This window comes from Rhinoderma darwinii, chromosome 1 (assembly GCF_050947455.1).
Source record: "Rhinoderma darwinii isolate aRhiDar2 chromosome 1, aRhiDar2.hap1, whole genome shotgun sequence".
In the NCBI taxonomy this organism is placed as follows: Eukaryota; Metazoa; Chordata; class Amphibia; order Anura; family Rhinodermatidae; genus Rhinoderma; species Rhinoderma darwinii.
In genome coordinates, this window is record NC_134687.1 from 290,916,260 (window position 1) to 290,942,611 (window position 26,352).

At 43.2% G+C, this 26,352-nt stretch overlaps 1 protein-coding gene across 5 annotated transcripts in view; it reads right to left on the reverse strand.

Annotated features, from left to right (window-relative positions):
• Positions 1 to 26,352, reverse strand: part of MYO9B (myosin IXB) — a 209,155-nt gene that overhangs the window by 37,156 nt on the left and 145,647 nt on the right. For 4 of the 5 annotated variants that reach the window (XM_075825311.1, XM_075825307.1, XM_075825309.1 and 1 more), the window contains 9 exons: positions 17,888 to 18,057; positions 9,260 to 10,237; positions 8,909 to 8,963; positions 8,710 to 8,825; positions 8,476 to 8,621; positions 7,858 to 8,042; positions 5,124 to 5,222; positions 4,050 to 4,226; positions 2,033 to 2,074 (listed from right to left, as the gene is read on the reverse strand). In XM_075825311.1, the coding sequence (XP_075681426.1) occupies positions 2,033 to 2,074; positions 4,050 to 4,226; positions 5,124 to 5,222; positions 7,858 to 8,042; positions 8,476 to 8,621; positions 8,710 to 8,825; positions 8,909 to 8,963; positions 9,260 to 10,237; positions 17,888 to 18,057 (1,968 nt within the window). The remainder of the gene's footprint in view (positions 1 to 2,032; positions 2,075 to 4,049; positions 4,227 to 5,123; positions 5,223 to 7,857; positions 8,043 to 8,475; positions 8,622 to 8,709; positions 8,826 to 8,908; positions 8,964 to 9,259; positions 10,238 to 17,887; positions 18,058 to 26,352) is intronic. The other variant, XM_075825308.1, reaches the window with a different exon arrangement.

Below are 26,352 nucleotides of genomic sequence, written 5' to 3' on the forward strand. Positions count from 1 at the left end.
CCTGTGAGTGACGTCACAGATCAGCACTGTCAGAAGCTGGGCGTTCTGAAGAGAAGAGGATGTTACTTCTCTTCACAGCGCCCAGCTAGTAAAAGTATTAAAAACGCCCCGATGTACGCACCTAATACACGCCCACTTTGACTTTTACTTTTAAACACACCCACTTGGACTTTTGCAAGCCTCATTTGCATAATTACAAAAATGGTCATAACTTGGCCAAAAATGCTCGTTTTTTAAAAATAAAAACGTTACTGTAATCTACATTGCAGCGCCTATCTGCTGCAATAGCAGATAGGGGTTGCAAAATCTGGTGACAGAGCCTCTTTAAATAATGTTGTATTCGAATAGGTTGGACTTTTTACAGATGCGGCGATATCAATCATGTCAATCTTCTTTTTTACATTACTTTTGCTGTTGACATACTGAGTATGGAGCGGGCACAGCCCATGAACTCGCTCCATACTTCCCCCTAGGCGGCTGTCACGTACAGTTATATCACCAAGGGGTTAAAGAGACTTCCCACTCAAAACCTAAATATAAAATTATATTAGTAAAAAGCTAGTAAGATGTTAAAGAAACAGTCAAAGTTTGGTAACTAGGTTTCTTTTACTTCGAGAGCTATTGACATTAATTTCATTTAGTTGCAGCAGCCATATTGGATGTCCTTTTTGAATTAACTTATTTATAGATAAAGCTGAAAGAGTTAATTTGTAAACTCGCCTGAAGAAGGGGCCTGTGTGCTCTGAAATCGTGCATACATAATGTTCTTGGTTAGCCAATAAAGGTATCATACCTATAATACTTTTGTCTTTTCTGACACAAAAGTATTTAACATTGCATAATTGTTTCTGGCTAACACGGTACTACGCTCGTTTTTACTGTAAAGCGAATTTAAATGTGACAACCAATGGGCTTCAGTGTAGCAAAAATGGCTGCCTCAACAAAAAAAAAAAAAAAGGAAACGTAGTGGACCTTGCCATTTGCTCATTTATATGTCTATTGTACTTCTTTGTACACGGCACTGCACTTTTTACTCTGGTTTTTGGAAGACAACAGCTATTCTGGCATTGTTTTTTAGTTAATTTTTTTTATTACAGTGTCAACCGTGCGGGAGAACCATTGAAAGCAGTTTTCCAGACAGTAAAAATTGATGGCCTATCCTCAGGATAGGCCATCAGTAGCTCCCAGAATTACTCTCCCATTGAAGTGAATAGGAGAAAAGGCTGCAATACAAGCACCCCCTTCAAAACAGCTGATCAGGGGGAGTCCCAGGAGTCGGACCCCGACCTATCAACTATTGATGGCCTATCCCGAGGATAGGCCATCAATTTCTACTGTCCAGAAAACCCCTTTAAATTTTATAGTGCAGGTCGTTACGAACATGACTATACCAATAACATGTTGTTTTTTTCAAAAATAAAACTTATTAGGGTCATCTGATGCCATATAGGGACATAAGAAAGATCACAGATCCCCCTCCTCTCCCCTGCACTGCTGTCAGCATGTCCCCCCACTAGCCCCCTCTGATCTTCACACAGACAAAAGTGAGCTGAAATTCAACGCCCACTTAAAATTGCTATAGCTACATTGGGGCCAATGCCGCGAATCCAGCCGTGTTCTAGCCTAAGCTAGAGCCTTTAGTAGGCTCCCTCTGCAGTCACACTACTGCCCCGAGCTACGGCCGTTCTAAACCGTATTGTTCTTTTCCTGTTGAACGGGCACAGCTTGGGATTAATCAGCAGGGGAGGGTTAAAGGGACACTTAAATACTATATTTTCTCCATTAGTTGGGCTGTTTGAATGCAATCTATTGTTCCCTGTTATCAGCAATGCCAGGCTAGAGAAATTTACAGACATATTTGGTAACATCAGCAACTTTCTTTTTTTCTTTTTTTTAAATAAGCTGCACATTTATAAACCTTATTAGTTTTGGTTTAGTTTCAGATGCAAAATGTATAAAACTGAAACAAAACAATTTGATTTAACTGCATGCAAGTTAGTGGATATACAATCAACCACAATAGAATGCTTACATTTTGGTCTTGTTTTCTCTTCTTCTTTTGAGATTTTCTCTGCTAAAACAAAATAAATATTAATTTAAAATACAAAAACACAACTTTATAATAAAATAAATAAAAGGTGTCATCCGGTTATTAAAATCCATGGCCTATCCTTAGGATTGACCATCAATATTAGATTAGTGAGGGTCCCACTGTCGGCACCTCGGCCGATCAGCTGTTTGAATGGGACAGTGGTGCAATACCTTGCACAGCCGCTACAAAAGTAATGGTGCGTACAAGTGCAAACAGAGCAGGAAAACCATGTAAACAATGAACAGGCTTGCAAGCTTTGCAGATCCTTCAAACAGCTCATTGGCGGAGATGCTGATGTATGTCCCAGGCATCCATTAAATGTTTAAGTCATGAGCTTTTCATTAAGAATACATTAAACGGATGCCAATATAGCCTATGGGTGACGGATGTCATTGTTAGGTGTCAGTCACGGGCGACATTACACATAAGTCAGGAGCTTTTCCTTGCATTTCTGTTCAATGTAGGCCAGGTCTTAACCACGTCAATGTATGTCGAACTCATTTTGGGACACGGTGCATAGCTTATTAACCCCTTAAGGACTGGCCTATTTAAAGGGGTATTCCATCCTTTGACATTTATAGCATATTAACAGGACCTGCACCTATCTCCCGAATGGGGGCTCCTAATCCGGCCGTGTGAGGCCGTTCCATCCAGGCAGAGAACCAGTGGAGAGGTGGACAGGAATTAAGGAATACCTCTGTAACTCCATTAGAAGGAGGACGGGTTATGGGACCATCATTATGGCTAGTTCACAATGGCGGATTTTGCATGGCGTGTCCCACCGCAAAATACGCCTCGTAACAATTCCTGCCGATGGCAGGAAGATTCCTCCTTCCCATTATGAATGGGAAGATCGGGCGGAAGCTGCCCAAAGATCGAGCAGGAGGCTTCTTTTTCCCGCTAACTTAAATAATCAGCAAGCGGGAAAAAGAAGCGTCTGTCTCCCATTGAAATAAATGGGAGGCGGAAATTTGCGGCGGAATCCGCCACAAAATTCATCCGTGTGAACATACCCTTACTGGCCACCTCTAAACTGATTTGCCAGCTGGATGCTGCGACAAGTAGAGGTTCCGCATTTATCTGACATATATGGCATATTCTGTGGCTGTTACAGCGGGAGCCGGGCAGTTAATCACCGCCATACTTCCACTGCTGATCGCATGGGCCCAGCTTCTGTGCCCGTGCGATCAGCACGATGTACATGTAAAGGCATGGTGCCTTAAGACAAGGCATTCCATGACAAATATATGTCATGTTGCGGTAAGTGGCTATTTAATTGCAAATAAAAGCCATAAAGCATCAGTCAGCACATTCAAATGGAAACTAACTTTCAAACAAATCAGGCTTATCTAATAATCAACTTTGTAATTTACTTACGGTTAAAACTTTGATGTTTTATCCCAGCAAATTCTGTGTAAATTACTGCCACTAGGTGTCTCCCTTCCTGTAATCTGCTGTCCACCCCTGTTGTCCAGACTCGGTCTCTAGTTACAGAGCAAAGGAGACAGACTGGAGGATTGGCGAGGGGGGGAGTTTAGGTGTGTCTCAGTGTCAGCACCGCCTGCCTGCCGGTAGAAGTCTTATGGGGAGGGGAGCAGGAAGGAGAAACAGGCTGATGGTAAGAGTTATTTATCACCCCAGTGCTGGATTCTCAGCTACACTGCTCATTATTGCTGTATAATGCCCTCCATGTTGCAGCTGTTTTTTGTGTGTGTGCTACAAAGACTGGGGAGCAGGATGTTCTTTTCTCTGTGTGCGGTGTATGGCAGACATGATTGCAGTTAGCCTATCCCACTAGCTCAGGAAAAAACTGCTGAAAAATTCCATATACCAGTGATATAATGGCCAGAAATATTGTTACTCCGTATGTACACACATGCGATTGCCTATTCTAAAAAGTCAGGTATGCTTCAAATCCTTAAATTTTAAAAAAACAAAAAACAAACATGGAACTAACCTTATGGTGTTCATGATCCTCCCTCTTAGAGTAACCACGTGTAAATTCATCCAAGAAGGACTGGAACAAGTTAAGAACAAGCTTCACATCCTTCTCATTCTTATCCTTAGTCAGACTACTCACAAGAAGCTGGAAGTTCTCCATAAGGTCCTTGTAACCGGCATGAATGTGCCCATTCTAGAAGAGAAAAAAAAGGTCACGAGAACTTTGTTTTCTGCATATTGACATATTTTCCCCATCATGTTTACTGGAGGGACAATGAAGTACATTGCTGTATATGTACATTTTAGCTTTTTGAAAGTGGATTACAGAAACATGGTTGTAGCCCTGCCCACATAAGAATATAGCCATACTACATGAATATAAAATGTATCACCTATATATTTTTTTCTTACAAATTAAAAGCAGATACTAATCCACACTCATTTTTTTTTTTCAATTTTTTTTCTGATTGTAGATTTTTTTTAGTCTATCATCTGTACATAGTTATGGGGGCAGCCATCTTGCCTGAGCTGGTGTTAACAGCATTTACAGAAATGCATTACAGCAGCCACATGGACCATAGGAAGCAATAGTCTGGAGCTGACCTATTGACTACTATGGGAGAGTTTTCTAGTCAGGCTCTGTGTCACTGTGCACGAAGAGGGGTGGGGAGGGGGGTTGTTTCAATCACCTATTATCAATGGTGGATCCTGTGTTATCTATATAGAGGTGTTACCTTTCATTGTAATCCTGTCTATTATAATGAGATGACTGCTGAGAAGCGATCTCTACAGAACCTGATGTGTCAGTCTATTGTGAGGCTCAGTGGACCGTGTGAACACTGCAAGATTTTAGGATTCTTTTTAAATAAATAGTGCCATGGAAAATAAAAAAAAACACATAATAAAAAAAATCTTAAATAACGTAACATAAAAAACAGGATTTAAAACATAGGTTCTCTTCTGATGATACATTCCCTTTAAATGCTTGACGAAACCATGAATACCAAATACCAATACCAAAAAGAAAACTCTAAAATAAAAACAAAATTGATTGATAAACTTGTGCATTGGGATTTATGCAGCAACTTACAGGAGAAGAATACATAGACTTGAGATTTGTTCTAAACATTTCCATGGCTTTGTAGAGGAGACTCTCAATGGCAGTCTTATTCTGGTGCAGAGTGGTAATCTGCAAAGGCAAAAACAATAAGCGATCACCAAGACAGATTGTACGAGGAAACACAGACCTTTATTTAAATATGTAATTCCAACATGTTTTTTTTTGGGAGTGTTAGGGAGTATATTCATTAAGGGCCTCTGCACATCAAGTATTTTCCTTCCGTCGGCGCTATATGTTGGGAGTAGTATCGATGTATAGCTCCGACGAAGGTAACTACTGATCCTACTGTATAGGCATACATTGCCCGAAGTCCCCAGGCCGAGCGCTACTGGAAGCACTGTGCCTGGGGGAGCGCCTGACGTCACTTTCCATATATGGACAGTGACGTTGGGAGCTACAATGTCAGAATCCCTGACCAGAGCATCGCAGGTGCTCTGGCCACAGACTCCGGTCCTAAGGAAGCCCTTAACGTCACTGTCCATACATGTACACTAACGTTAGGAGCTTTAAGATACTGGTATCCCCAACCAGAGCGTCGGCAATGCTCTGGCCGGGTATTCCACTCCTGGAGGAGCCTCTGACGTCACGGTCCATATATGCACTACCGGATGTGCTTCCCAGGGACTCCGGCCCTGGGGTAGCTTCCCAAGGTATACGTTTAAACATGTACCTCTGACGGATGTCATACTGATTTTTTTGCAGGATCCCTCAGGATGGATTAGCGTAGTACTTCTACCTGCACCATACCGACAGAGGCCAAAAGGACACTCTTTCGGCCTCTGGTGGGCTAATGGAGCCCTATGAACACGTTTAGCGTAACTGTCGGAACTTTCCAGACGTACACACTAAAAGTAGGGCAAAAACTCGATGTGCACAAGCCTTAACTCATGAGGAAATAAGAACCTTTGTAATGTGCTCAATTGCCTTTTAAGCCATCCGTTCTGAAATATTCTAAGCTCGTTCGTCCGGAGTAATGCCACTTCCCTACCCTCTTTAAAGAGGATCTGTCACCAGTTTATAACTGCCCTATCTCCTAACTAATAAAATAGGCGCTTTAATGTAGATAAGTATTGTGTTGTTGTTTTTAAAAAAACGTTCATTTTTGACACAGTTATGAGCATTTTAAGTGTTCTGCAAATTTGTTCTTAATGCCCAAGTGGGCGTTTTTTTTACTTTTCACCAAGTGGGCGTAGTAAAGAGAAGTGTATGATGCTGACCAATCCGTGTCATACACTTCTCTTCATTCATGTTCAGCTGTACTCACAGCAGAGCGTGATCTCGCGAGATCACGCTGTGCTGTCACTTACTCCCACATTAACTTTACTGGAGTGTCGGGAAAATGAAAAGACATCGCCTACTGGCTGGAGGCAATGTCTTTTCATTCTCCCGACACTCCAGTAAAGTTACTGTGGGAGTGACAGCACAGCTGAACAAGAATGAAGAGAAGTGTATGACGCTGATTGGTCAGCATCATACACTTCTTTTTATTGCGCCCACTTGGTGAAAAGTAAGAAAACGCCCACTTGGGCATTAAGAACAAATTTGCATAACACTTATTTGTCAAAAATAAAAGTTTTTTTAAAAACAACAACACACTACTTATCTACATTAAAGTGCCTATTAGATTAGGTAGCGGATAGGGCAGTTATAAACTGGTGACAGAGCCTCTTTAATCCGCCGTTGCCATGTAGAAGTTGGCTTCAGTGTTCTGAGAACACTGAAGATGGTTGCAAGGCTTCAGATCCACTCTCTCGTTCCTACCGCTGAACTCACCCCGCCAACTCAAATGATGGATTTGCAGCTCCTTGCTTTAGGTTGAGTGTATGGGAAAAAAAAGCTGCACACAGCAAACACAGCTTGATGAGCCACAGACATTAAGCTGTACCTGTATAGCCTTAGGTGAACCCTGAAAACTTTTGTTCACGTTATTAACACCAGAGTTCATTTACATTCCAGAGTCTGTAGCAAAGCCTGATGGAAAGCGAGGGCAGTGTGCACGCTGCATGAAGATATTGCAAACATCACCGATTCAAATCGTTTTGCGGCATTTTTCATACACAAAACAATAAACATGCATCCTTCACAAAACAAGAAGCATGACGTGTCAAGAACAGTATTTTGTGAAGTATGTTTAGGAGTATATATATATATATGTGTGTGTATCACAATTAAAGCATAGTGCTGTTTTTACGTGTTAAATACAAACAATCAGTACAAAATTAAAACATATAAAACTGGATTAACACGGTAGAATTATAAATTGGACTTGATGGGCCGGTGTCTTTTTTTCAACCTCATCAACTATGTAACTATTACTATGCAACCTAATAGGATGCCACAATCAACAACGCTATCTGTAAAGTTGACAAATTGCTTCATTTTAATGGAGAATGACACCACATATAGAATTCCACCGATCAGCGATTTAGGACATCAGCGGCGTTGCTAGAGTCTAATATGTCTCGGGGCTTGTGCTCCTGATCTTTTATTTAGGGCCTTTGTGTGATCCGGTCTGTTAGACAGTGGCTACAGAGAAAGGGGGCCAGCCCATAGGCACCCTGCGATGCGACCATGGGGTGTCGATAGTTTGCCAGACTGCTGGGCGACTAAAAGGCAATAATGCTTTGGTATACACACACACCTTACCTATAAAACAGATACATATTTAGAGATTAACCTATGCACTTATTTCGTTACTAGTTACCTTGTTAAACAAAAAATCATCAAGATGTTTTAGCTCAGTAGAATTGGTGATTTCACGGCACAAAGATGACTTCCATGTTTCAGACACCGTCGTGGCTTTACCGATTTTAATAGAACGACTCCTAAGAAGTTTATTGGCTGGCTCGATTGGTGACTGGCGACTTGCCTGTGCTCCGATGACTGTCCCTGTGGCATATGTGAAGATATTAAAGGTCACAGACATAAGGTTCTTTTACATTTCCCAATATGGGCCGTGAAAATGAGCGCCGATTGACGAGACAGCACCTTTCACAAGGAGCGATGATGGGTAATGTATGGGGATGGACTATCGTTAGTCCCAATACATTTCCATCATGTCGGCATCACAGCTACAAGTTTACACAGGGAGATGAGATGCTGATTAGCAACCATTTTATTGGCTGCATAAACGAGCAGAACAGCTGACGAACGAGCGTTTGGTGGTTCATCATCTGATCGTTGCCCTGTTTACATAGGGCAATAATCAGGAACGAGGATTCATATGAACACTCGTTCACTCAATAATTGGCCTGTACACAAGAGCCTTTATTGTCAGTCATGTAAGGAAGCTTGTAAACTATACACTTTAAAGAAGAATCACCTTCTATGGATCGCTTGGTTGCAACACTGTCCTGGGTTGAAAAACATGGCACTTCTGTGCCATCAGGGGTAAGAGGACTCTCTTTGTTATTTTTTTTATCTGGCTTCATCCCCAGAAGCCTGTAAAGAGGACCCCTGAAAGTGTGCCTGCACATAAAAAGACAATTGTATATATATGGAAAAGCAAATAATGAGCGTTCGAGCAAATCTGTTTTTATTTGAACATCTCACTCACTTAGAGTCTGTGGGTTGTGATGGCACTTCAGAAGGACTGCTGTACTCATTGGATTTCTTTTTCTGCAAGCTAGCCTTAATAGATCCTTTATCTATTTCAACAGGCACAGGAGGTGGCTGCAAACAAAGTCATAAAAAGTTCAGACGTTACAAACTGCAAATCAGTATGGTAGTTTTGTAAAAGCCATTGATTCACAAACCTGAGGGGCAAAAGAAGACTGCTTTGTCGCTGAATCCTCTACAGATGGCTTCTCCCTGTTGGGAGATAAACAGCTTTACTGCAGTGTGTATCACAATATCTATCTAGCTATCTATCTATCTATATACACACACACACACACACACACACACACACACACACACGTGTATTAAATACATACACACTCTCCATCTAAGGCTGGGTTCACACTGTGCATATTTGTTGCGTTTCTAGCAAGTGTTTTTTTGTTTTGGTGGATTCACTTACATGTCTCTAAATGGGGGTTCATCAACCAAAACTAAAAATGCAGGGTGAACCCGGCCTATAACAATTAAAAACAGCCCTAAAATACCTCGCTGATATTTCCTTGCTATCTCTTTGAAGGTCAACCTCCTCTCGTTCAGGTGTGCCTGTAGACTCGACCTGGCCAGATTCATATTGTCTCTTCTCCTTCCACTTTTCTGCTTTGTTTCTAAGCTTTGCATGGTCACTATACCTCTGTATGATTCCCACATTCATGGTTTCCCCATCCTGTGGTGAATTTTCCTTGCAATTGTCAATAGACTGTTTTTCTGATGTCTGCTGAATGTCTAAATGCAGATCAGAGGGTCTTTTAGGTTTTTCGGAGTTTTGATATAGACTGGTTGCTTCAATGGTCTTTTTAACGGCTTGCTCTTTCTCTAGATCTGTCTTTTCCTCTTTAGATAATACAAGCTCCTTTTCTTTACTACTACTAGTCTGCTGTCCAACTTGTGGAATAGCTCCTTCCACCTTCTCATCCCCCTCCAATGAGGAGTGGATATGTTTGTTCTGCAGCATGTCATGAAGCAGACATCGGAGTCTCCTGTTTTCCCTTTCACGGCTGCTGGATGTACGGTCAAGGCTCCTCATTTCACTGGCATTAGCTGCCACCTTACAATCAGATTTATCTTGATATAAAGTGTCTTGCTGTTCTGCTTGGAATATTTTTTGAGGTTCACTTTGCACCTGAACCTTCTCTATCTTGTTCCGGTCATTCTCTTTTTGAATCCGCTCATCTTCATCTGTTCTCTTTAACCACACGGGCTCGTCTTCCTTTTTAGCTTCACTTTGCTGCTCTTCCTTACGTTTATCTTGAGGTACATTCTGGGTGACTGATACAGAACCTTTTAGTGAAGCACCAGCCTCACTCATTTCTGCTTGCTTTTTAATTTCCTCTTCTATCCTTTTTTGCTCTTTTTCCTGTTGGATCTTCTTTATCAGGGCCTCTTGCTCCCTTTCAATCAGTTCTTGCTTTCTTTTCTCCTCCGCTGCATCTGCTTTCCTCTTTGCTTCCAACATGATATTGAACCTTGAAAGAGAGAAATAAAAATGTGACATTTTTATTTTCACCTTTAGCACATTATTCACAAATCATTTTATACTAGAACTATATTTATAGGACTATATTTTAAACCTTAAAAAGACTGTCACCACATTCTAAGTGGCCTATATTGTACACGATGTGATCGGCGCTGTAATGTAGATTACAGCAGTGTTCTTTATTTAGAAAAACGATCATTTTTGACGGAGTAATGACCTATTTTAGCTTTATGCTAATGAGTTTCTCAAAGGACAACTGGGCGTGTTTTACTATATGACCAAGTGTGCGTCGTGGAGAGGAGTGTATGACGCTGACCAATCAGTGTCATACACTTCTCTCCATTCATTTACCCAGCACATAGCGATATAGCTATATCGCCATGTGCAGCCACATAAACACACTATAACGTTACTGCAGTGTCCGGACAATGAATATACATTACCTCCAGCCAGGACGTGACGTGTATTCATTCTCCTGACCACTTCTGTAGCGTCTCTGTGATTTACAGCATAGAAGGCGTGGTCTCGTGAGATTACGCTGTAAACTGTCATTTACAGCGAGATCTCGCTTTGCTGTGCAAAGAAGTGTCAGGATTCTGAATACACATCACGTCCTGGCTGGTAATGATGTATATTCATAATCAGGACACTGCAGTAACGTAATAGTGTGTTTATGTGGCTGCACATAGCGATATAGCTATATCGCTATGTGCTGGGTAAATGAATGGAGAGAAGTGTATGACACTGATTGGTCAGCGTCATACACTCCTCTGTACAACGCCCACTTGGGCAAAAAGTAAAACACGCCCAGTTGTCCATTGAGAAACTCATTAGAATAAAGCTAATATAGGTCATAACTCCGTCAAAAATGATCGCTTTTCTAAATAAAAAAAACTGCTGTAATCTACATTACAGCGCCGACCACATGATGTACAATATAGGCCACTTATAATGTGGTGACAGAGCCTCTAACTATGGACTACATATAGTATTTTCTAAAACCTGGCATTTTAAGATATTAATCAAAATTCCGCAGATTCCACTTATTAATTCAATACTGATACCTAATGCAAAAAAACAAACAATTTGGAAAGATGTATAAAAGACAACATTAATTCACGTGTCTTGTTTTGACTTGAGAAGGCTGAAATGTATGCATCAAGTGACCTATAGGCATGAATGTTAGATATATATACCGTATTTTTCGGACTATAAGACGCCGTTTTTAGCATCTTGCTAAAAAGTCCCTGCATCTTATAGTCGGCAGTCAAGGGACCCCGCGATGCCGGGCCCCCTGACCACTCCTAACTTAACCCCTTCCCGACCCGTGATGTGCCAGCACATCATTGAGCGGGGAGGGGATGATGTATGGAGTGGGCTCACGCACTGAGCCCGCTCCATACACTAAAGGTGTCAGCTTCTGACACGCTGCACTAACGGCTAGGAACAGCGGTTCCTGGCCGTTTAACTAGTTAAATGCCACGGTCAATAGCAACCGCAACATTTATATTGGTTTTCCTATGAAAGACATTTATGACATATCCACAGAATATGTCATAAATGTCAGATAGATGCGGGTCTCACCTCTGGAACCGCGCATCTATCTCTAGAACGGGGCCCCCTAAGCCCCGCTCTATCTTACCCGGCTCTGCTGTCTTCCGGCCACTTCACTTCCTAGTTACATGGTCGAGTTACGCAAACAGCGTAACTCGCTGAGCTACGCTATTTCCACAACTCCCATAGAACTGAATAGTAGTTACGGAAACAGAGTAGCATGCTACGCTGCTTCTGTAACTGCCATTCACTACTATGGGAGTTAGGAAATAGCGTAGCGCAGCGAGTTACGCTGTTTCCGTAACTCATCCATGTATTGCAGTGTAACTAAGGGGAACTAATAAAATGTCTAAAAAATAAAAAAAAAGTAATTTTTTTTTTACACACCTGAAAATTTATTTAAAGCTAAAAAAACAAAACAAAACACATTTCCCATTTTTCCCCAAGCACAATGTAAAAATCTAAATAAAAAAATTGGTATCGCTGCATCCGTAAAAGTCAGAAACTATTACAATATTGCATTATTTGACTCACAGTGAACGGTGTAAAAAAAAACAATTTACAACCCCAGTCTTTTGGTCCTCATAGCGCTAAAAAGAATGAAATAAAAACTGATAAAAAAATCATATGTACCAAAAAATGGTGCAAATAAAAACTACAGCTCGTCCCGCAAAAAATAAGCCCTCACACCGCTGAAACGATGGAAAAATATAATTTATGGCTTTCAGAATGTGGTGAAACTGAACAAATTATTCTTTTTAACCAATAGATTTTGCTTTGTAAAAGAAGTAAAATAGGAATGTTTTTCCTATTTTCTGTTGTCTAAAACCTGGGTGCGTCCTATAGTCAGGTGCGTCTTATAGTCCGAAAAATACGTAACGTGATTTTTAAAATAATTTTCTACTACATACCCAACATTATTTTGCATTAAAACAAAATTCCAATCACTACAAAACATTCTAGATGCGTTTGTTGTTAATTTAGCTAAATATATTAAGTACATGAGGATAAAGGGGTTTTCCGGGGCTTTAATATTGATGGTCTAGCCTTAATATAGGCTATCAATATTTGATCGGTGGGTGACCGACACCTGGGACCCCTGCTGATCAGCAAAATGAAGGGGTAACCTTGAGGGTATGTTCACACGAGGTCATTATGTCCTTAATTGACGGACATATTTCGGCCGCAAGTCCCGGACCGAACATAGTGCAGGGAGCCGGGCTCCTAGCATCATAGTTATGTACGACGCTAGGAGTCCCTGCCTCGCTGCCGGGCAACTGTCCCGTACTGTAATCATGTTTTCATGATTCGGGACTTGTGGCCGAAATACGTCCGTCAATTACGAACGTAATGACCTCGTGTGAACATACCCTAATTGTTTACACAGGCACATCGCTGTACATATGGTTGTGGCTTTCCCTGGTGCTGCAGCTCAGTCCCACTCAGGTCACAGATTTTCTTTTTATATATTTCTTTATACCTGGTTTGTTTTGGTCTCATTGGTTGAATCCCTTAACCCCTTCCCGACATTTGACATATCCATACGCCAAAGCCGGGAAGGGGAAGAATGGAACGGGCTCACGGAGTGAACCCGCTTCATACGATGCAGGTGTCGGCTGTTTGTTACAGCCGGCACTTCATAGTAACGAGCGTCATCGTGCTCGAGCGCGATCCCGCTTGTTTAACTCGTTAAATGCTGCGGTCAATAGCGACCGCAGCATTTAAATAGTTAGAAAGAGGAGGGCGACCCCCTCTAACAGCTCATTGCGCCCCCCGCAATGCAATCGCGGGGAGGGGGGGGGGCGATAGTTGCTATGGCTGCCTTCTTCGGCCATCTTTGTGCACCTATTAAGGGCTTAATAGTTGCCTGTCAGAATCACGATATAATGCAATACATTAGTATTGCAGTATTTAGTGCAGGCGATCTAACGATCACTGGTTGAGGTCTCCTAGGGGGACTAATAAAAAAATAAGCCTTCATACCACTTAATCGACAGAAAAATAAAAAAGTTATGGCTCTTGGAATTTGGCGACACAAAATAAATTTTCTTTTTTACACTTTGGCTTTTACTTGTAAAAGTAGTAAAATATAGAAAAGACAATATATATTTGGTATCGCCGTAATCGTATTGACCCACAGAATAAAGTTAACATGTTGTTTTAATTGCACAGTGAATTCCGTAAAAACGGCGCGCAAAAAACCATAGAGGAATCGCTTTTTTTTTCATTTTCTTTTTTTCCCGTTTCCTATACGGCAAAATAAATGGTGCTACGAAAAACTACCAACTCGTCCCGCAAAAATCAAGCCCTCATAGGACTAGAGAGACGGGGAAAAAAAAAAAAAGACGTTATGGCTTTTGGAAGGTGGGGAGGAAAAAACGAAAATTAAAATCTGAAAAAGGGCTGCGGCAGGAAGGGGTTAATGATCAGGGCCGGCCTTAGGCTACAGGGTGCCCTGTGCGGAATTGCCCTTTGGTGCCCCCACTCCATTTATCATTGTTAAGTATTGTCGGCATTTGGTGCTTTTGTTTGTGCATTTGTCACGCCGAAAAACGCGTCAAAAACGCTTGGTTTAAGAGTCCTATTGACACCAATGGTACAGCGCGCCGTTAGTGCATACGAAGTGTCAGGTCAATTCTTTTTCACGTAAAATGCGCCAAAATAGCACCTAATTTCTATAGTCAATGGGAGTTCTGATTGAGCGGCAAAAAAACATGCCGAAGGCGTGTAAAAAAAGCGATGAATACGCGTCAAAAGCACCTGTAGTTTAAAAAGAACTTTACAAAAACAGTAGTGTTTTTAATGGTATGTGTATGCACAAAAAAAGTCTCAAAATACGGAGCCATTTACTGCCCCTTTAGCAAACGCTATCACAGAACAATAAATGGGCACTAAATGGCAAATGGGCATCGAAGGGGCACTGAACAGGAAACTAAAGGGGAAATAAGTGGCAAATGGGCACCAAGGTGGCTCTGAATCCTCTGCCCATTTGCCATTTTTAGACCCCCATCAGTGCCCCCATAAAACCAAAGCCCACAGTCTGACTGACCTGCTGGGCTTCTTAGTGCACTGTGCCCGCTGATGCTGCAGGAGCAGAGCCCTGGGGAAATAGACAGACCAGGAACGCATGGTAAGATCGTCTCCTCCCTGTCTTGAGTCCTGAGTGATGTCATCACGCCTGATCATTACTCAGGACGTAAGACGAGGAGGGGGAGCGGTAGTCCGGCGCGGAGAAGCCAGTGAGGTCAGTGAGTGACACCTGACCCGCTGGTGCCCCGAGCAGCAGCCGCAGAGCAGGATAAATTCACCCAGTGGCACCCCCATTACAGCATGGCGCCCTGTGCAACCGCACGTGTTGCACGTAGCTAAGGCCGTCCATGTTAATGATCATCCATATTCCTTTTCACAGCAATCATTAAGGGCACGTATGCCACAGTGCAGTGAAAAGGCGGTGCTGTGACACAAGCCCAGCAGAGGTGTCCTGTGCCAGGTAGAGCGAGTGCTGGTCTATCTAAAGACAGCCGTGCTCCTGCTCTAACGGGCATTATTAAAGTTAGCTTCATTCCCACCCGTTAACCCCTAGATGCCACAGTCAATAGTGACCGCAACATCTAAGTAGTTTCAGATGGAGGGAGCTCCACTGTCCCTCCCATTGGCAACCCGCAACGAGATTGCAGGGTGCTGATGGTTCCAATGGCAGCCAGGGGCCTAACAAAAGCCCCCAGGTCTGCCTTCAGCCTCCTGACGAAGCCGGTCACAGGGCGAAACGCGCGTCGAGGCGCTTGTTCACCCATCCACTCCTTTGAGCCTTCACGCCTTTGATCATGTCTCAGGGTATGTGCATAGGTTTTTTCAGCTTTGTGTAGCCTCCACAGTATTGTGCTTTGTTATTCAGCTATGTCAGCTATATTTTTCTTGGCCATTTGAGCCGTTATACCATTTGTATACGTTTACAGCTGCATTCGTTACGTACTACCACATATACCTTGTAGGTTTTGTACGTACTTCCACATGCACCATATTCTGTGCAGGCTACATTTCTCCATACGTTGATATTCTAGCTGATAGCATGGCACTATGTATGGGATCTACCACCCCATACCCCTGGACTTACTGATTACTTATTTATACCTAAGCGTGTTATAGGTCATCAGTGGACGGTTGATTCTGTTGGTCTTGGTCTATTTCCATCTGACCCTGTTGCATATGTCTCCGTATTTATTGTATCATATCTCTTTTTCATCATTTGTCATTTGTTATTATATTCAATAAAGATTTTTTGTACTTTTATTTTTGGAGTACATTACTTTTCTAAGGGCTATGTCCCATTTTGGTTCGTTTTTAGGTTTATATTCTATAAGGGACCCCAATTTATGCCATCTCTGGTGTGAGGTTTTTGTTTAGGTTGTTCTGCTTTCAGTGTATACCTGTTAGGCCCTGCAAAAGGCAGGACCTAAAATAATGCCTGTCAGTTTTACACTGACATGTATTGCAGTGTATTATGCCAAGTATTATAAAAGCGATCAAATTATCGCATAGTAAAGTCCCCTAGTGCAGTGGTATCCGCAGGGAATTCCAGGTGAAAACCCGCACCAAACTGTAGTGCAGTTTTTCACTCGGGATGTCCGCTTCAGAAAACTGCTGAGCATTTAGCTAGCCTGCTAACACGCCGGCCTCCTGCGATGACGTTTCATCCCAGGAGGCCGGCCTGGAGGAAGAACACAGACTTCTGGGTAACTATATATTTGTTATTTTCTGAGATGCATTTTTGCGGCGGAATCACTGCGATTCCACTGCAATAAAAGCAACAACTGCTATTTGTCGTGGTTTTTACCTCCCCATTTAATTCAACGGGGCAAATCCGCCACAAATAAGCAGCGTTTACGCAAATACAATTGACATGCTGTGGAATAAAACGCTGCACCACACGTCAATTTCTGAGCGGTTCTTACGCTCACTATTTACGCAGCGTGTGGATGAGATTTGTTTCATCTCATCCACTTTGCTGCTACGGTTTTATGCTGCGGAATTTACTTAACGAATTCAGTTGTGGAAAATCTGCGGTATTTACGCAAAGTGTGAACTGACCCTAGCCATACGTTGCATTTCTGGCATTACGATTCGTCATCACTGAGCCCTCTGATTGGCTGCAGCGGTTACATGCTACGTGCAAGTAAACAACCACCGGAAGTGCCGCCAGAGCCTTGGATCGCAGGGGGACAAGGATAGGCAAGTATTGTTTGTTTTTGTTTGTTTTTAATTTCATCTGCAGCCCCTACTAAAAAATGTTCCTGGATAATCTCTTTAAAAAAAGAGCCCAAAGTAAAGGTAGTATGAAAATGTCAAACTACATTTCTTAAATATACAAATAGGGCTGGGCAATTAATAAAAAAAAAAAAAAAACGAAACCGAAATTCAGCTTAATCAATGCAACCTTGCACATTTTGTTTTTTTTAATAATTTTTTTTTTAAACTATATCTGCATCTTCAGGGCGCAGATACAGTTGAATCCAATGGTAGAGCAGTGGGCCGTTCGGTCCCTGCTCTACCATTCACTATGTATCGCTGGATGCGAGCCAGTGACATCATCGCGCCTGTCTGCGCCGAGTTGAACAAACCGGAGGAGCAGAGGGATCTCCTCCACTCATCGCTGGAACAGGCTGGGTGGGTATGTATATTATTTTTATTAGGCACTATTGGGGCTGTGTGGGGGCAGCTATGTGGGAATTATACAGCGTGGGGACAGCTATGGGACATACTATGAGGGGAGCACTATGGGGGCAAAATACTGTGTGGCGGCAGTGTCTGGGTATATTATATACAGTAGTATACAGCAGGCTCAGGGGATAAATATTAATTCAATGGCGTAGCATGTAAATAGGGGACGTGGAATGCAAACAGGGGCGTGGCATAATTAATCGTTCATTAAACGTAATCGAGGTTACATGTTCAATTAATCGTTATTTTGATTTAGGTTACAATCGCCCAACCCTAAATAAAAATAATAATACATTTAAATACAGACAAGGGATCAATGGATATAGTTTTGATACACAGGCATAATTCAATGGATCCATTATCTTACCTTTGCCTTTGTAGGTATCCTTTGCAATGTGCTTGCAACAATCGGATAACCTGAATCTGACGGATAAAGCGCTTTCTCTGTGTACGACCTCTCCATACTGCCTGGATACATACAGCAGCATTCTTCCTAATCCCCAAGTCCCGTTTAATAATATAGGACCTCCAGTATGCCTTAAAAAGAACAAACATATTTAGATATCTTTTCAGAATTACAATACAAATTTTAAAAAAAACAATTCTAAAAAAAAAAAAAGCTTCCATGCAAGACAAACATGAAATAACCGGATTTTTGTGCTTACCAGTAAAATCCCTCTCTCGTTGAATTCACTGGGGGACACAGTACCATGGGTAAAGGCTGATGACACTAGGAGGCGGATACTAGGTAAAAGTAAAAAGTATGTGTGGCTCCACCCAGTGGGCTATACCCTATGGTGAGCACTCCGCTCCTCAGTTTGTACCAAGAGCAGTAGGACAGTAACACAATATGTTTCCAATGAGAAAAACCACCTCAAAAAGTCAAAAATATAACAAAAAAAATAGGGCGGGACCTGTGTCCCCCAGTGAATTCAACGCGAAAGGGATTTAATTAGCATGTACAAAAATCCTGATGTTTTCTCGTTCAAGTATTCACTGGGGGACACAGTACCATGGGATGTCCTAAAGGAGTCCTTTAGGGTGGGAAAAAAGAATCATAGAAACGCGAGCAGCCTAAACCACTGCTGCCTGCAACACTATGTGGCCCAAACCGGCATCGGCAGAGGCCAAAGATTGAACCCGGTAAAACCTCAAAAGTAAGTAAAGACCAGGTGGAGGCTTTACAGACCAAAAGGGCAGAAGCGTGATGCTGCACCGCCCAGGAGGCCCCAACTGACCTAGTTGAATGGGCAGTTACCTGGAAGGGAGGTTCTCTACCCTTAGAGTAGGCCTTTTTAAAACGGCCAACTGTATCCCGCTAGCAATGGCGGCCTTTAAAGCCGGGCTTCCCTTACGAGGGCCCTCAGGAACAACAAATAGGGAGTCCGACTGCCGGAAGGACTTTGTGCTGTAGCTGCAATGTAGACTCGAAGGGCTCTAACTACGTCCAAGCAATGTAAGGCACAGTGTCATGGATGAGAAGGTTTAGGACAAAACGAAGGAAGGACAATGTCCTCATTAAGATGGGAGGAAACCATCTTAGAAGGAAGGATGGTACCGGACGTAGTACCAGCTTGTCCCTATGAAAAATCGAGGTTTGCAGAACAAGGTTGCCAGCTCGGAAACTCTACGATATAGGTGATCGCCAAAGGAAAACTACCTTCCAGGATAAGATCCTGAGAGATTTCCCCAAAAATTTCAAAGGGTGCCGCCTGGAGAGCATCAAGGACCAGATTGAGATCCCAAGGTTCCAGAGGGGACTAATCAGGAGGACCACAGTGTGAGACTCGCTGCAAAATAAGTCTTAATTGGAGAATGGAAAGTCAAAATGCAGTGGAAAATAATAGATAGGGCTGAAACCTGGTCTGAATGACTGGATCAGAGAAACCTTTGAAACTTCAAAACAGCGTTTTTGTTTTGTTTTTTACAGCCAAGCCGTCAAACGCAGCCGAGGTAAAGCAGAGTGAAACATTGGTCCTCGGGAAAGGAGGTTGTGCAGCATAGGAAGCGGCCACAGGGCATCTGCTAACAGGAGCATAAGATCCGCGTACATGCCAAGCTCTGCGAAGCCAGTCTGGGGCCACCAGAGGGCTGGGATTCCTGAGCCCTAGACACTTTTCAGCACTCGAGGCAGAAGTAGAAGGGGCGGAAAAAGGAGGAGGTTGGAGGACGACCAGGGTGTTGGCTGCTATGGCCTTGGGATCCCTGGTTCTGGTGACTTATACCGGGCACTTGTGGATCTCTTCACCTTTCACCTCAATCACGTCTGGGAAGCCCCACTGAACGGAAATGCGGTGAAAAATCTCTGGATGAAGAGACCATTCTCCGGGATTCAGGCCTTCCCGGCTCAGGTAATCTGCCTCCCAGTTGTCTATTCCTGGGATGTGCACTGCTGAGACATTTTGTTTCACCCAGCGAAGGATCTTGTTGGCTTTCCTTTAATACAGTCCTGGTTCTTGTACCTCTCTAATGATTTAGGTACAACACTGCTGTAGAGTTGACGGTCTGTATCCACAATGAAAGACCCTGGAGACGAGACGTCCATTGAGACAGGGCAAGGAAAGATGTCCCTCAGCTCCAAGATGTCGATCTGGAGCGGAGCTTCCGGGTCGGACCAGGTGCCCTGTAACGTGATTCAGCCGCAGACCGCCTCCTCGCCGGACAAACTTGTGTCCGTTGTGATGACTTACCAGTGGAGAGTTGTGAAGGCTTTTCCCTGAGACACGTTGGGGAAAGACATCCACCACAGCAGCTCCTTCTTGACTGAGGGGGTAGACAGATCATCAGATCCAAGGAGTCCGGAGACATGTCTAAACGAGATAGAATTGCCAGCTGTAGAGATCGGGAGTGAAATTGAGCAAATGGGGCTACCCCGAAGGTTGAGGCTATCGTCCCCAAGACTTACATGCAGAAGCGGATGGAGTAGGGAGCCTCAGAGTGAAGATTTTGTCCCTGGGTAAGAATACCCTTGCTGCCGGTGTATCCAGGACCATCCGTAGAAATTCTCCAAGGAGTGAGGGATGACTTGGTGCTGTTAATCAACCATCCGAATCTGCGTAGACAATCCAGTGTAATGTTGAGGCTGATCAAGTTGTCCTGTTCGGAAGGTGCCTTCACCAGGAGTATGTCCAAGTATGGGATAACAGCTTTCCCGCTGGATCTGAGGAGAGCCGTGGGCCCCCGCCATTTTCTTGGTGTAGACCCTTGAAACCATGGCCAGCCCAAAGGGGAGGGCCACAAACTGGAAATGCACCAGTACCTATTGTAAAGCGCAGGAAACGCTGATGTACTTGAGCAATGGGAACATGAAGGTAAGCATCCTTGATGTCTATTTAGAACCGAAACTAGTCGACCTGCAAGGGACCGATCGCAGAGACTCCATGCAAAACCTATGAATCTTCACATGTCGATTGAAACGTTTTAGATCCAAAATGGGTTGAAGAGATCCGTCCTTTTGTACTGTGGAAAGGTTTGAATGAAACCCTTTAACCCATTAGTGACCGCCAATATGCCTTTTCACGGTGGCCACTAATGGGCTTTATTCTGATGCATAAGCCTTTTTACGGCGCTGCATCAGAATAAACAGAGCAGGGAGCTGTCAAATCAGATGTAGCGGAGAGCTGGGGGCGTCCCTGCTAGAACGTGTGAGATCGATATAAGTATCGATCTCACCCGTTTAACGCCTCAGATGCGGCGCTCAATAGCGTGTGCCACATCGGAGTTGTTTTGGAGAGAGGGAGGGAGCTCCCTCTCATCCCACCGACACCGGTGATAAGATCACAGAGTGTCGGTGTCTCCAATGGCAGCCAGGGGCCTAATAAGGGCCCCCAGGTCTGCCTGTTATGAATGCCTGCTAGGTTATGCCGGAGGCATGTCCTAGCAGATGTCTGTCCTTTTACACGGACAGGCAGTAATACACCGCAATACAAAAGTATTGCAGTGTATTATAATAGCGATCGGATGATAGCATATTAAAGTCCCCTAGTGGGACTAGTAAAACAGTAAAAAAAGTTTAAATGTAATGACAGGGGGGTAGGGAAACAGACAGTGAGCCCTAATCTACCCACCACTCAGTCCCTGCCTACTTGCAACGACCCGCCCTATGTGACGGGGTACAACTGGGCGACGGTCCCTACGCTCAGTAGGTGCACGACAGACAGACGGACAAGGGGACACAAGCAAAGGGAAATGGGGCAGTTGCCCACGGCAACACCGTGAGCAACAAGAGAGGTGAACGAGCCGAGTCAAACCGGAATGTACGAGGTACCAAACGCAGAGCAGGAGAGTAGTCAGAAAGCCAGGTCAGTATGAAGCAAGGTCAAATAGCCAGGAGCTGCAGCAAGGCCAGGAAACCACACGAGAAGAATCACAAGCAAAGGAGGAAAAGGAAAGGCAGGTATAAATAGACAGAGGGCAGAACTAGCTCCGTCTGGCCAGGCTGCGATAGGCTCTCCCACTCCTAAGCCTGCCATCCTGAGTGGTGGAAGATAGAGTCTCAGAGACATAGAACCAGGTGCAGACTGATTACCCATGGGCGTATACACAGAAGTGCCTGGCAGATCCTTTACATTAAAACCCACTTTTACCCCTTACAAACTGCTTTACTATTAAAAAAACAAAATAAAGTAAAAAAGTTACGCATATTTGGTATTGCCGCGTCCGTAACGACCCCAACTATAAAGCTATTACATTATTTAACCCCTGCACGGTGAACGCCGTAAAAAAGTTAATAAAAAACTATGGAAAAATTGCTGCTGTTTTCTGTGAATCCTGACTTTAAAAAAATGTGATTAAAAAGTGATCAAAAAGGTCACATCTACTCCAAAATGGTACCAATAAAAACAACAAGTCTTCCCGAAAAAAAAAAAGCCCTCATAGAACTGCATCGGCGGAACAATAAAAAAAAGTTATGGCTCTTCAAATATAGAGACAAAAACAAATTATGAAAAAAAAAAAAAAAAGTGTTTTTACTGTGTAAAAGTAGTAAAACATACAAAATAGATAAAATTTTGGTATCGTTGCAATCGTAACAACCCGCTGAATAAAGTTAGTGTTATTTATACCAGACGGTAAATGGCAGAGATTTAGGACGCGAAAAAGTGTGGCAAAATTTCTGTTTTTTTTCTAGCCTCCCCCCAAAAAAAGTTAATCAATAAATAATATGTACCTCAAAATGGTGCTATTAAAAAATACGACTTTTCCCGCAAAAAACAAGACCTTATACAGCTATGTCGACGCAAAAATAAAAAAAGTTATAGCTCTTGGAATGAGACGATGGAAAAACTTAAAAAATACCTTGGTCATTAAGGTTTAAAATAGGCTGGTCATTAAGGGGTTAAACGGTTTCGGAGTTGTTACTGGGACAATTAAGCCTTGATGGAGGAGGCTTTGAATGGCTGGAGAAAAAGCTTGGGCCCTGGATTGGCACCGAGGGGGCGTTGACAAAAAATTTCCCAGAAGAAGAAAACTATTTTGTAGCCTGTCGACACAACCTCCCGCACTCAGGCGTCTTCAATGCTTAAAGAGGCTCTGTCACCAGATTCTCAAATCTCCTAACGTTTTTTTTTTAAAAAAAAACACGTTCATTTTTGGCCAAGTTATGAGCTATTTTATATATATATGCAAATGAGCTTTGAAATGGACAACTGGGCAACTAGATTAACGTTAATCAAGTGTCCTGATAATGAATACACATGACCATCCAGCCTGGACGTCATGTGTATTGAGAATCCTGACACTTCTGACTCTTTTCTCCGAGATTTCCAGCAAGGGAAACGAAATCTCGTTTACCTAGTAATCTAGCGAGATTACGAGTGGCTTGATGCAATCTCACAGAAAAGATTCAGAAGTGTCAGGATTCTGAGTACACATGACGTCCAGGCTGGATTTCATGTGTATTCATTATCAGGACACTTGTGTATGTGGCTGCACATCGTTCTAGTAAGAACGCTGTGCTGCTTGTAAATGAATGTAGAGGAGTGTATGACGCTGAATAAATAGCTCTTGCTCTTTTTGGAAGTGCTGCCTCTGTCCATTCTTTGTCTGCTTGATATCCAGGACCACGGACCAGGTCCATTTGAGGCGTGCACCTACTTGCAGTCCAGTGCTGTGGAATCTTTTCGTTTTGATGTAGAGGAGTGTACGACGCTGACTGGTCACGGATTGGTCAGCGTCATTAACATAAACACGCCCAGTTAAAAACACAATACACGCCCAGTTGGACATAACGAAATAAAAAACGCCCAGTTGTCCATTTCAAAGCTCATTTGCATATATATATATAAAATAGCTCATAACTTGGCCAAAAATGAACGTTTTAAAAAAAAACAAAAAAAAACGTTACTGTTATCTACATTGCAGCGCCGATCACATGAAATAGGAGATAGGGATTTTGAGAATCTGGTGACAGAGCCTCTTTAAGCCATATCTCCTGGAAGGAGAGCAGCCGTCCCCCCCACCAGAGGGAGCACGTTTATAGGCAAATTTTCAGGCTGTGGAAGCCCGCTATGCCGGAGCAGGTCTAACGGGTCTGTTGCAGGGCTGATAGGAATTTCTAGACTGGAAGGGGATGCTAAGAGTTTCTAGACCGGAAGGAAGGTCTCTGCACTCGGAAGGAATGGGAGTCACGGGAGTTCTGCCTCTGACATGGGGCCGAGTACATAAATGAACGAAACCATGTTAATCTTCTGACTGAGGGAACTGGAAGTCGTCTTTGATGATGAAGTGGACGTAAAGTGCAACTAAGAAATTTGTTGGACCAGGTCAGGTCCATAAGAAATATCCAGGTCAAAAGGAAGGGCAAAAACCTTCTTTCTAGAGGCAATGTCAGTATCTTAGTTACTAGTCCAAATGGCCCTGCGGACAACTGCCTTAGCCGTTCTTTTGGCAGACTGGTGGGAGACGTCAAAGATATATTAAGATATATGCAAAAGACGTGCAGCTAGCAGGAAAGTATACACTTAAGAGCCCCCTAAATCAATTACACTTCTCATTGTTCCAGCCCATTGTTACAGTGTGATTGTGCAGTGAAAGAAGCTGGGCTGTAACAATGAGAAGTGTGTGATGCGGATTGGTCAGCGTCATACACTCCTCTATAGATGAAAGAAATGAAAATGCGGCACTCACCCGTTTGCAAATCTTTTTAACTTTATTGTGTCACCTTGGCGAGGATAAAAGCATTACAGGGAGTACAAAGTAAAAACACGCCCAGTTTGTCATTAAGAAACTAATTAGCATAAATATAAAATTGCTCATAACTTGCTCAAAAATGATCGTTTTTCAAAATAAAAACCACTGCTGTCATCTACATTACAGCGCCGATCAGATTATGTAGGAGTTCGGGCACTTATAATCTGGTGACAGAGCCTCTTTAAGAATCTCTCACTGCCTGAATAAGATCCTTCACAGCAGGAGGAGTGGATTCGCTTCTATTGTACTCAAATTCCAAGTTGGAGAGAGAGACGTCCCCTGAAGAAGCTTGCTCAGACATATATATCTTAAATGAAAAGAATAAAGGATGCCTGCAGCATTTTTGTCCACAGTGGAACCAGAGGAAGAATGAGATCTCCTTGATTTACTGCCCCCTCTTGCCGGATGCACTGGGAGAACTAGAATGAGTGCAATCCAGGGAAAAGTGTCTGAGGGCCTGAATGGACAGTGGTGCCTGAGAGGGGTCAGACAATTGGGACCCTTACTGCGGAGGAAAGCATTGTAAGACATCCGCTGTGGCCTGAGAGAGGCCAGCGAGATTATCTACCGCCTGAGTGAGGGAAGCTGCCCATTGGGGGGTAATTTGCTCACTAACTATGGGTACTCCCCTCCAGCCAAAACCCACGCCAGTTGGACAGGGCGGGCATGTGACTCCGGTCTAATCTAGCGACCAATCAGAAGGCGAAAAATAGCGCAGGAAAACGGCGGTGATGGAAGAAGAGCGGGTGGGAGCACAAGGGGGAGTGGTCAGCTTGCAGCCTAGCAGAGAACCTAAGCCGGGGTCTAAATTAATGGCGCCGCTGGCGGAATACCGCGGTTTGCTCTGCGAGGCCAGTCTGCAGTACGATAACAGAAGATAATGCTGAAGAACGTCTGCCAGGACATAAGTGTTAGGGTATGTCACATGGGCTATTTTCGTCCGTTTTTCAGCCCGTAAACGTCCCGAAAAACATCTGAAAAATCGGAAGCAGAACGCCTACAAACAACTGTCCATTGATTTCAATGGGAAATACGGCGTTCTGTTCAGACCGGGGAGTTTTATTAAGCCTCATCTTCAAAAAAACGGCGCATAAAAAGACGCCCCGTAAAAAAAAAGTTTATGCCACTTCAGCAGTTTTTGGAGCCGTTTTTCATAGACCATAGAAAAACCGCCCCAAAAACGTCCGAAAAAAACGCTAGTTTGATTAAAAAACGGCTGAAAATCAAGGAGCCGTTTTCCCTTGAAAATAGCTCCGTATTTTCAGCCATATTTTGTTAACCGTGTGAACATACCCTTAGAAAACACCTCGGAGTAGAAAACAAATCCGTATATAATGCCGCAAGCCCGATTGCTCCACCACCACCATAGCTCCCAATGATGGAATAGAGGTGGGCATCCACTGTTACAGTATGAATTTCTCCCGCCCAGCGCCTGCCGGGGAGTCAGTAAGTGGAACACAAGAGAAGCTCACCCTGCACCTGAAAAAGCAGTAAAAATAATTGAAACTAAAATAAAAAAAGTCTAGCAGAATTGCCTGCAGTAAAGGACTTGTATGCCTCCTACGGACACTAGGCTAAAACGGAGGAGCTGAGTGTACTGCAAGTGAAATTGGACATCACATCCCAAAACTAGGTCAGCAACCA